General features: G+C 47.6%; 1 protein-coding gene across 1 annotated transcript in view; it reads left to right on the top strand.

The window, feature by feature from the left end:
- Window positions 1-12,500, top strand: part of LOC133134507 (limbin-like) — a 74,924-nt gene that overhangs the window by 57,949 nt on the left and 4,475 nt on the right. Inside the window, exons 20-22 of the mRNA XM_061250708.1 lie at window positions 4,086-4,173; window positions 9,570-9,742; window positions 12,269-12,367. Coding sequence (XP_061106692.1) covers window positions 4,086-4,173; window positions 9,570-9,742; window positions 12,269-12,367 — 360 coding nt within the window. The remainder of the gene's footprint in view (window positions 1-4,085; window positions 4,174-9,569; window positions 9,743-12,268; window positions 12,368-12,500) is intronic.

Genomic DNA, 12,500 nt, shown 5'->3' with positions numbered 1-12,500 from the left:
TCTGTCCCGAGTCTATTCTGAATCTGTCCAGAGTCTGTTCTGAATCTGTCCCGAGTCTGTTCTGAATCTGTCCCCAGTCTGTTCTGAATCTGTCCCGAGTCTGTTCTGAATCTCTCCAGAGTCTCTTATGAATCTGTCTAGAGTCTGTTCTGAATCTGTCTAGAGTCTGTTCTGAATCTGTCTAGAGTGTTCTGAATCTATCCAGAGTCTGTTCTGAATCTGTCCAGAGTCTGTTCTGAATCTCTCCAGAGTCTCTTATGAATCTGTCTAGAGTTTGTTCTGAATCTGTCTAGAGTCTGTTCTGTATCTGTCTAGAGTCCGTTCTGAATCTGTCTAGAGTCCGTTCTGAATCTGTCCAGAGCCTGTTCTGAATCTGTCTAGAGTCTGTTCTGAATCTGTCCAGAGTCTGTTCTGAATCTGTCCAGAGTCTGTTCTGAATATGTCTTTGTCGAGTCTTAGCTGTGACTATACTGGGTCATTGAGTCTTTGCCGAGTGTTTGCCCACTCTAGCCTGAGTCTTTCCCGAACTTGATCCACTTTGGCCTGAGCCTAGCTCAAGACTCACGTGGGTTTGGTGAGAATTTGCCCCGAGACTCGCCCGGCTTTGACCAGAATCCTGTGCTAGTGTGGCTCAGGCATTGGCTGATATCAGCCCAGGCGTGGTGTGGGTTTGGCCCCAGTCTGCTGGCGCTGACTGTGCTGACGTGCAGTGAGATGCAGTGTGATACAGTGTGATGCAGTGAGATGCAGTTCCCCCGTGCCCGGACCTTGGCACTACTGGCAGGGCTCACAGCCCGCAGCGACGCAGTGAGATGCTGTCTGATGCAGTGACAGAGTTCCCCCGTGCCCGGACCTTGGCACTACTGGCAGGGCTCACAGCTCGCAGTGAGATGCAGTGAGATGCAGTGACAGAGTTCCCCCGTGCCCGGACCTTGGCACTACTGGCAGGGCTCACAGCTCGCAGTGAGATGCAGTGAGATGCAGTGACAGAGTTCCCCTGTGCCCGGACCTTGGCACTACTGGCAGGGCTCACAGCCCGCAGCGACGCAGTGAGATGCTGTGAGATGCAGTGAGATGCAGTGAGATGCAGTGAGATGCAGTGACAGAGTTCCCCCATGCCCGGACCTTGGCACTACTGGCAGGGCACGCAGCCCGCAGCAGGCCCGCGCCATAGGTGTGGAGAGCGGGAGCGCTGTGCGATGACTCCAGCAGGGGTGTGTTATCGCCTCTGGAGGCGGGCGGGAGCACACACTGGGCCTTAATTGGGAGGGAGGCGCTGGCCTTCCCCTTATATGGGATGTCGTTGGGAGGGAGGCGCTGGCCTTCCCCTTATACGGGATGTCGTTGGGAGGGAGGCGCTGGCCTTCCCCTTATACGGGATGTCGTTGGGAGGGAGGCGCTGGCCTTCCCCTTATACGGGATGTCGTTGGGAGGGAGGCGCTGGCCTTCCCCTTATACGGGATGTCGTTGGGAGGGAGGGAGAATTCTTCCAAGCTGTGCGTGTCCCCTGCGGTCTGCTCCCACTGCCGTTTTCACGCAAACCGCTAAATGAACTGTGAGCACATGCTGCCAAAACCTCGTGATTCCACACAACAAGCAAAAACATACACCCAGTCGCTGATTAAACGGCTAAAAATAAACGGGTTAAAAAGTCATCACGTTCCATAGGCAGATCCGAGAATGAAAAATGGTCAAGGTTGAGAAAATTATAATGAAGTCGCTTCATGTACGGAAATACAGTGAGAAAACTGTGAGTACAGTAGATATTATCACGGGTCTGTTCAGTGGGGTATATAATTTTTTGCACTCTTGAAAAATATGCAGAAATAGTGCTGTAAACTAAAAGAATTACAGTTATTGACATAAGCTTTATTTTCCAACATGCGTGAAGTAATGCGCTTTATCAATGATTGAATGGAATCAACCAAAGTCTTAAATCTTTCTAATAAAAAAAATATTTCCACAAAAAATAGGTTCCGCATTTATCGGCACCTTGGTTTAATACTCTCTGCAAATATATATATATATATTTTATATATATATAAGTTTTGGCACCTGTGGTTAAAAAAAAAAACTAAACAAAAAAAAAAAAAAGATTACTAAAGAAAAAACATTGAAACATGAGAGTCAATGAATTTAAAGAAAAGTATATTGTTTTCCTGTATGTTTGAACATACAATATAGATCAATATCCATATTGTTTATTATATGCAGCCTTTTTTCTCAATTCTAATAAGGGTGCCAATAATTCTGGAGCCCACTGTACATGGATGTTTATCCGTTCCTGTGGATTGGAGTTCAGTAAGCAATCCAGCCGTGCGTTTGGTTGCAGTTCAATAAAGGGAGAGTCGTGATTCCAAGAAGCACGCTGAAAAGATAAATGCGTTGTGCGTTTGGCAGAAGCCTTTGAAAGCATCAGAAACTGGCAGTGGATTGCCTGTGGGGAGGCTCCTCTGTGAGCTGCAAGGTCAGGAGATGGGAGTGGATGGCAGAGAAGAACCTGAGCCTGTCAGATTTAATCATTTCTTCTCCAGCCAACTGGGGGTAGAAAAGTCCTAAGTATCCTGTCTTGGCTCTGATTGGTTGAAAGTGTCTTGCAGCAGGTAGAGTTGCCGTAGTGACCGGCATGGCTGTAAGTCGCCTTCAGCCCGGCTTAGAGCACACAATTCTAAGCCCCATTTAGCCGTCGCCGACGAATTTTGACTGGGCCAAAAATTGCTTATCGGAAGCTTGATCGGGTCGTTTGGTCGGCGCGGATAATCACGTGGTGTGATTTGGCTTCCTGAAGTGGCCGTTTCAGACGTCTTTGATTATATCGGAAGAATTCTGCTGAAATCCCGTATCTGTGAGATCCCGGAATGTGTGCACCGTTATGACGGAACGGCGGGAAAATCGGGGGCCGGCGGTCGTTAAATGTGAGCCGCTTGCCGATGTTTGGATTTTTAAAGTCGTGTGTGTTGTGTGAGCCTGGATTTAGCTGTTTATGGGCGGCCAACTTTGAGCTGATTTACTTGCAGCTGTTTGGGGACATGATGTATTGGTCGGTATGTGACATCATGCGATAAGTACAGACATTCGTGAATTAACCTGATTGCTTGGGTGAGCGTGGACAAGAAACGTGCTCTCCTCGAAAACCTGACCTGGCAGCTGTCACTTCTTCTCACGCTACGACGCGGAGGCCAAGCTGTGCTGTCCTTTCTTTGGAGGAGTGTGGTTCACATCGAGCAGCGTGCTCACTTCCTCTGAGGAGTATGGTTAACATCCAGTGGGTGTGGGTCTCTTCCTCTGTAGCGTGCGATTCACACCAAGCGGGGCGTAGGCCACTTCATCTGAGGAGCACCATTCATATCGAGCAGGCGTAGGTCACTTCCTCTGAGGAGTGCGCTTCAAATCGAGTGGGCGTAGGTCGCTTAATCTGAAGAGTGCGCTTCAAATCGATTGGGCGTAGGTCACTTCCTCTCAGGACTCGGAGTGTGCTTCAAATCGAGTGGGCGTAGGTCACTTCCTCTGAGGAGTGCGCTTCACACCGTGTGTAGAGCACAGGCACCTCTTCGGCCCGATGGGCTTCTCATAGAACAGTTGGCCGGCAGTCAGAATCGACTCGGGAGAGGAAGGCTTTGCATCTTTTAGTGTAACAAATGGTAATGGCTTCCCAGGGGTTGCCACTCCTAGCTGGTTGCAGACGCTGAGTTCTTTGTGACGTCTGGAGTAACTGATAGCCCCGTATTGGTTTGTGTGTGTGCTGAGCTGGCAAGTAAGCTGATCCAAACAAGCCCATCTGTTACAGTCCCTCCAGTGCATTACGGAAACATTACTTTAATCTGCTCTTTATTGCAAGTTTGTGGTGCTACATTAGTACAGAGACAAGCAGTAATTTGTTCTTAATGGAATGAAACAGTGACTTAAAGAGTCCATTATATGTGTATTGGCATTCAAATGCTCTGATTTAATGATATGTCTACACAGACACACATACCCATACACTGAGTGTCGGTTTGAATTAAAGCCATGACCATTTGGCCTTTTTGTTCTCGCTCTGCTCCCTCTTTCGCTCTCCCCCTCTTTATTCTTTCTCTTTCTCTTAGCATGAGGGAAAAGGACACCAGGCATCAGGTGATGGAGGATCTAAAGGACCAGCTGGAGTTTAAGAGGCTACACATGCATCTTGATCAGGTAAGCTGTCCTCACTACGCAAGTCACTCACTGCCACTCTGTTAACAGGGGCAGTTACGTTTTCAAATTTTGACTGACCGAATGTGGCGAGAGAACTGATTGCCAGGCACCGTCCCAGTCATTTCGCCATTTTGATGATTGACAGGAGGAACCAACTTGTATGACCTGCAGACTCACAGCCGCCTATAGAGATGCTCTGAACACCGCTGCCTCATCGCTGCCTCATCGCTGCCTCATCTACCCTCTCGGCGATCACATGACCGATCACATGACCGATCTGAACACAGGAAATTACATCCGTATATATACACTGACTGCCTCCTTCAAGGCTCTTGAAAATGTAAATGGGCTTCGTACTACACAGTAATTTGATCCGTCTGGATGAACTGTTCCATAGATAGGTCAGTACAATCACCACACAGAGACAGGCAAATAAAGGCTGGGGGGGGGGGGGTGATGGCAGAGATTGTTCTGGAATGAAGACATAAAAAGTGAAGAATAGAGGCCTTTTTCAACACCAATACCTGAGCAGAGCCACATAAATAAAGACAAATAAATCCACTTAAAGTGGAACTGCAGACGACTGCAGAAAAGTGTTTTAGTCTCATGGTAAGATTTAAGCTCCTATTTTTCTCTCAATAAAATATTAGCTTGTTTTAAGGTACTATTTGCTTGACAAGTAAAATGTTCTCATGCCATTGGCAATATTTTAACAAAAAAGTAGAATATATAAGATTTTAAGTCTCAACATGAGACCAAAATACTTTACCTTTATTTTGGGCACGTGTCACATACAGACGTACTTGCCCCTACTGACCAAGGCCGTTTGTACCAGACCCACATAATGTCCCGAGAACCATGGGCAGAAAACCTTTGGCCACGTACAGCAGTGTAACACTGTGCATTTCAGTGCTGGCATTATGAAGGTAGGGCTCCCAGGGGAGGATTTAGAGGTTGTGAGTTTGCCTTCACTTCCACTTGACTGGGCTAAATCCCTCAGAAAGCCCTCTGTGCTAAACTCTGTCCAGAGCACATGAGCAGAGACCTGGGGAGCTGCAGGCCGCCCGCCGTGAGCTCTGCATGCTAACGAGGGACAAAACGGGACGCCAAGCTAATGGCAGAGCTGCAGGATATCAAACACATTACCTTCAATTCCATTTAGCTGACGCTTTTATCCAAAGCGATGTACAAAACAGTGCATATCAAGGTCTTACGACAAACCACGAACACGCCAGTTGAGGTGCAGTTCATATATACAATTGGTTGGAAGGCCATGAACATATGTCCAGTACACAAGGTAGATGGGCCCATTCAAACTGCCATACCAAGACAACTATAGGATAAATACTATACTAATGATGTACATGTGTACAGTATGCCATCGTACATCATAATCAGATATTTCTTAATTACTCCCCTGCGAGAGGAGTTTGATCTGCTTTTGTTAGGCCTCCGTGGGGTGGCTGCAGTAGCCTTGGCCTCTGTCTGCCCATAGAAAGTGCAGCACCTCGTGTGTTGTGTGCTGCTGCCGGTCGGGTCCCTGGGGGGCTAATTAGCACGCTGCGGCGTGCCTGCGGTTTCGCGTGCTGCCACGCTCCTCAGAAACGCGGCCGTTTGATTCGGCTCGCTCCCCGCCCCCCCCCCCCGTCGAGCGCGCGGACGAGCCGCGCACGAACGCTGAGTCGGCTGAAACGGGCCGGACCGTCCCGGGGTACCGCGTTTATATAGCGCCTTTGATCTCAGAGTTCTTTACCCTGGGAGGGGGGAAACCGTCTTCAGCCACTCTACTTCAGGGCTTTTGACTGGCTCCGTCTCGCTGGGAAACGCTAGGCTATGGCACTCTGTGTGGCTCGCAGTGTGGCCTCTCCACTTAGGGTCTGGTTGGCTAAGCCCTTTAGCACCTGCAAAGCCTTCTAGCGCAGCGGTTCCCAACCCTGTTCCTGGAAATCTGCCTTCCTGTAGGTTTTAATTTCAACCCTAATTTGGCCGGATTCTTCTAACTGGCGGCTGAAGGAGATGTGTAGATGTTGGATGAGGTGTGGCTTTGTTATGGTTGGAGCGAAAACCTGCAGGGCTGTCGACCTCCAGGAGCTGTACCTTGACCAATCATTGTGGGCGTGTGCTAAAAGGTTTTGCATGTGCTAAAGGTCATGGTAAATCCGGCCCTTAGTGTGTAAGCACTGGTGTGTAAGTTTGCTGAAGGGCTATAAGCCTCTCAGCTTTGCTGCTCTCACACCTCCTGGGTGCAGGTGGCATAGCCGTGACTTAGAGGCAGAATCACTAGTTGCAGTTGGAAGGATAAAGAGCGAAATGATTAAGCTAAATAAATGGATTTTTAGCCGGCTGACAGATGGCTAGTCTTACTAATGCTGTTGTTTTTAGTTCAGTGATTGGTCCCGTCTGGTCCCTGAGAATCGAGTGAAAGTAAAAAATAAAAATAAAAAGCCCTCATAGAATAAACTAAAGCATATCTGTGGCTGCCTGTAAACGTGTCCAAACTGCAAAACTAGGGGTCTGAGTCATCAGACCATTTTCAACTGCGTGATGTAAATGTGAATGAATCGCTTTTAAGTTGCATTTCTATCATGGTACTCCTAAAAGGATCTTCGAGTGCATTTCACAATGATAGGGTGATTCAGCGCTGAGTGTGCATTGCCCACCTGCATGAAGAAAGGCAGCCATTTTAAAACCCACAAAATTCTGTTGATGGGTAAATGTGTGGTGTAAACACGAATGCACATCTCTCCCTGGACGCATGCATACACACACACACACACGCACACACACACGCACACGCACACGCACACACACACACACACACACACACACCCTCTCTCACACACTGCCATACACTCGATTACATCGTTATGCACACACACAGGCACTCATACATGCTCATTCGCATAGAAGAAGAAAAAACGAACATAAGCACACAAAGCCACACTTGGGTATGCATGCTCATGCAATCTCCGTTAAAAACAGCATATTTAGACTGATATTCTTGGGGCTGTCTCAACATTGAAACAATTATAAATGAGTTCCGTTATGTAGCCAGCATTATATGAATGATATGTGTGATTCATTTTCAGTCCTCTGTGTCATGTTCCTTTATAGATTTATCAATTAATTAGAATTGTGGGTGCACTGTGGGTAATTATGGAGCCTGGCACGAACAGCTCACCCTCCAGGAATGTGGAATTAAAACTGCAGATTAGCACGAGTTGGTGGTGCCGCTGTTGTGGGGCGATATTGAAATTCTTCCCTTCAGAAATTCCAAATCTTAAGCTACTCTTCACCCCTACCCAGGTCTGTCATCCAGTAAGATTTGCTCAAAAATTGTGAGGTGAATTTAGGGTCATTTAATTATACGCAAACTGCTAACAAGGCAGGAAACAGTGTTCTGAGTGCTGAATTTGTTGTGCAAATGGAAATTATATTCATTCCACCTTTGAAAGGCGTGGTATAATCGATAATATCATAATAACGACAGTACATAATCCAAGAGGATTTACATTCCATACTGCTGTACCTTAAATTTTATGCTGTGTACAGTGCTTTCTCTGTTTATAGTTATTCTACAGGTAGCAGTTTTTACTGCCTATATTAAGGCCTCAGTATTCTAGGTGTATGAAATCCAGAAATTGGCTTTTGAGAAGTTAGATATATATATATCTATGGAAAGTCTGGAGTTTCTTGCTTCCATAGTGTTTAGGATGAACATGGCTGTTCGGGGCCTACTTTGTGGTTGTTGATAATGCACCAACATCTGGTCTTGGCCCCTAGCCAAGGTTCCTTCTCCTGAATCTTACCTGAATCTAAAATGAATGGGCCAGACATCAATCGGCATACTGCAAAAGCCTGAATAAAGCGTGCCCGATGAACAGATAAATAATGTAGATCTAATGAGGAATTGTGGGTAAAGTACTGTCCCTGAAGAGTGGATCTGTCAGTTTAGATGTGCAGATTATTGAACATCATTGTCCCGGGGGGGGGGGGGGGGTCAAAGTGCAACTCCTGTCTGTTTTTGTGTCCTTACCTTGATACATTTCCTCCCAACCATGTCATTGTGTTTAAATTGTCATCTAAATTATTCATTCAGATTCTGAAATTGCTGTTATGGCTTGTGCGGCTTTTAAGACCGTTTCTTAAAATGTTTTATTGCAAATTCTTTACGAATAAAGAATGTGCTTGAGGAGGTGTCATGTAGACGGCTGCATTATTTGCTATGAAGCTCAGTGACTCATATTGTTCCCTTGATAAGCAATAAGGCTGCATATCAGCATTATGAAAAAGGACAGTCTCCCCCTCTCTGTCTCGCTCTCTCTCGCTCTCTTTCTGCCTCTCTTTCGTTCCCTCACTGTCTCTCTCTCTTCCCTGTTTTATTGTTTTAAGGGAATGCTTCATCCCTGGCTTTCTGACTGCTGGCTGCGCTTCTGAGGGTTAAGATCTTAGATCTTCCCTGTATCTCTCCAGTTTTCTCCTCTCTGTGTATATGTTTCTGTGTGTGTGTGTGTGTGTGTGTGTGTGTGTGTGTACATACATAGAAATCTGTTCACAATGTAACATGTTATTATGACAGGCAAATTTATCTCATATACTGTATGAGTCCTGTATCTCTCCAGTTTCCTCCTCTGTGTGTGTGTGTGTGTGTGTGTGTGTGTGTGTACATAGACATCTATTCATTCTTCCACATACACCATGTAACATTTTTGTTATTATAACAGCCCAAATAAGCTCATATACTGTATAAGGAAACACAGCATGCTTATACACAGCAGGAGAACACTGCAGCACAGTGTCTCCCTGTCAGGACCTGGAGTTCACTGCATGTTCATACACTGCAGCACAGTGACGCTCTGTCTCCCTGTCAGGACCTGGAGTTCACTGCATGTTCATACACTGCAGCACAGTGACGCTCTGTCTCCCTGTCAGGACCTGGAGTTCACTGCATGTCCATACACTGCAGCACAGTGACGCTCTGTCTCCCTGTCAGGACCTGGAGTTCACTGCGTGTTCATGCACAGTGACGCTCTGTCTCCCTGTCAGGACCTGGAGTTCACTGCATGTCCATACACTGCAGCACAGTGACGCTCTGTCTCCCTGTCAGGACCTGGAGTTCACTGCGTGTTCATGCACAGTGACGCTCTGTCTCCCTGTCAGGACCTGGAGTTCACTGCATGTTCATACACTGCAGCACAGTGACTCTCTGTCTCCCTGTCAGGACCTGGAGTTCACTGCATGTTCATACACTGCAGCACAGTGACTCTCTGTCTCCCTGTCAGGACCTGGAGTTCACTGCATGTTCATACACTGCAGCACAGTGACTCTCTGTCTCCCTGTCAGGACCTGGAGTTCACTGCGTGTTCATGCACAGTGACGCTCTGTCTCCCTGTCAGGACCTGGAGTTCACCGCAGACCTGCTGAAGCGCGGCCAGACGTCGGCGGCCGTCGTCTTGGAGACCCTGCGCCTCCTGCTCCCCACTGCCCCCGAGCCTGACCTGCTGTCCCTGGCCGACGCCCTCTGCCCCAAACAGGCGGCGGCCCCGCCCTCCAGTGAGCGCGACAGAGGGTGAGGGGCGACTGAACCGCCGCTCAGAAAACGTGCAGAAGTGTGGCAGTGTGGTGTTTCCCCCGCTGAATTCAAATACATACACATGCATACTGTGTATTCACTCAGTGAGCACGTTATTAGGTATTTATTGTACTTTCTTTTTTGTTTTTCTACTTATTCGAGGTTTGACGCGTTGTGTGTTCAGAGCTCTGTTGTAATGTGTGGTTATGTGCGTTACTGTCACCTTCCTGTCAGCTTTGAGTCTGCCTAATGAAGTGATCACTGAGTGTATACCTACATGTAAAATGTCCCCCGGATTTATATACTGTACATATACATATACCTACTTGTAAAATGTCCACCGGATTTAGTCATGGTTGCTTTTCCATGGTAACATTGGCTTCATTTCTTCATTGGTCGCTCTCAAACCAAAATGGCTTTGCTGTTTTGGAGGGAAACTGTGTAGCAGCGTACCTTTGTGAAATGTAACTCTAATCCTCATGAACAGTGACCATACAGGGTTCGAGAAGCTCCTCCCAGTTTTGCGGCGGAGTACGGAGGCGGACAGGGTGGATACACGCGTTTCCAGGCATTTCCAGGCGTTATGGCGAGGTGCTGAAAGGGCTCATTAGCAGATGCGTATCGCGCGGTTGTCGTTTCCTGCCGAAGCTTCGCGGACGGTGTTAATAGGCCGAACAATCCTGCCGTCGCCCGACGCATTTTTGCCGCCATGTTAGGTGTCAAACTTCCTCCGGCTAATTGTCTCCGTTACGAGCCGTGAGCAGACAGGAGCCGGTAGAGATCTCGGCTCTGCCTTTGCTGTTGTTACACATCAGCGCACTGTTTAGTCACCACCCCCCTTTTAAAGTGTGTTCCTGCCCTTTGCCTGCTCGTCAGACACAATACGCCGTACAGGTGTTTGCTCAGTCCCGACACCTTCTGTTGCTTGTCATCTGAGCAACAAGGACACAAAAAAGTTGAGTGAATCACAAGTTCAAGGCTTATGGAGGGTTTACCACATGTGAGGGAGGTAGATACTCAAATATTGCCAAGATTAAACACTAATATTGCCGTTATTATTCTTACGATGAACTTACAGGAGCAGTTGATTCATCTGTAGCAAAGATTTCTGCACTCTCAGATTTCCTCCTCTCCTCTAGCCTGCTGTCCCTCTCTCTCGCTCTCTACTCTCTCTCACTCTCTACTCTCTCTCACTCTCTTCTTACTCTCTCTCTTCTCACTCTCTATCTCTCTTCCTCTCTCTCCCCCTCTGTTCTCGCCCACATCAGCTGTCCAGACTGATGAATCACATTCATTGCCTTTTTTCTGTCTCTGCACTTGTTAAAATAGTAAAAAGGTCTAGACAAATATATTTTCTCCCTTCTCTTTTCTTTTTTCTTTTTATCTCTGCCCCATTCCTCCCTCTATCCCTCTTTTCTATCTCCCTCCCATTCCTCCATTCCTCTTTCTATCCCTTTTCTCACTGTACCCTGTTCTGTTTGTCTCTCTCTCTCTCTCTCTCTCTCTCTCTCTCTCTCTCTCTCTCTCTCTCTCCGCCCGTTTGTGGTGAAGCCTCAGTTTTGAATGCTATTATAACTGCTCTTCGAGGTGTTTGTACACTGTACACGCACGCTCTCACACATGCAGACACAAACGCACCTTTATGCTTGCAGATGCACACGCTGGCGTACCCTGTACCTCCATGGATTTGCTCGGCTTTTGCCGTGCAGACAGAAGCGGGCTGCTTTCAGTACGGCCATTCAGCCGGCATTGCAGTCACTGGCTTGAAGGGCTTCTGGCAGCTCAAGCCCGTCACTCGTGTCACTGCAGCTATTGGCAAGAGAATTCAGAGAGCCTTTTCATGTTAACATTGTAGAATGAGGCAGCGCGGGTCTGGGACAGGAAGAAAGGATCAAGTGATGTCTGTGTGGTAATATACCGACTGTAAACGCTGCTGATGCACATGAATATTCACGCTGGCCCTTGTCCCCCTGTTAAACTGATGGCAGATGGAGGAAACAGCCACTACGTAGTTGCTTACAGGCTTGCTGTGTGCAATTCTTCTGCCTTGCTGTGGTCCTGTGTTTACAATTAAATCTCCTGCTCCATCCTCAACCCCACCCACTGAACTCCATTTTTATATTTCAAGTCCGTTTTACTTTTACATCTTAATCTCAATTTTTTTTTGGAGCTGTCCCCAGCTAAGAAAAGCAATTCCAAGGTTTACTGTACTTCTTTACCTTCTTTTCAGTAGCTAGCAAGCTATAAAAACACAGCAGCACCTCAGTGAACCATGTTCCAACCCCACACTGGAGCCACACCAACCCCTTCGCACACAGTAAAGAGCTCCTCACGCAGAAATACCACGCCCAGAAATGTCCCAAACACATTTTAGAATAACAGATACAGGTAAACGAGCAACGGTTTGGCAAGACAGAGATTGGCAGTGCATGATAGATGTGCCTTTGCATGGTTATTTTATATTTGCAGGATAAAAATCCAGTTTTAGGATTTGACGGGCCATTTTCTTCTGCCGTTGCGCAGGTGGGCCGACGGAGCTCGGAACTCCCTCCTGGCGAGACTGAGGGGTGACATCACGAGCCAGAACGTCTGGACGGGCCTGCGGGACAGAGAGAGGGACAGGTACGGAGAGGAATGCTGCAGCCCGCCTGATCACCAATCAGCCTAGGTCGGCTCATGTCTCCCCGCTTCTCATTGGCCTCCACTGGCTTCCCATTGCCGCACGCATCCGTTTCAAGGCCCTAGTGTTGGCATT

Source organism: Conger conger, chromosome 8, assembly GCF_963514075.1.
Source record: "Conger conger chromosome 8, fConCon1.1, whole genome shotgun sequence".
NCBI lineage: Eukaryota > Metazoa > Chordata > Actinopteri > Anguilliformes > Congridae > Conger > Conger conger.
The sequence above is the reverse complement of the archived record's forward strand: the minus strand, read 5'-3'. Positions and strand labels throughout refer to the sequence as shown.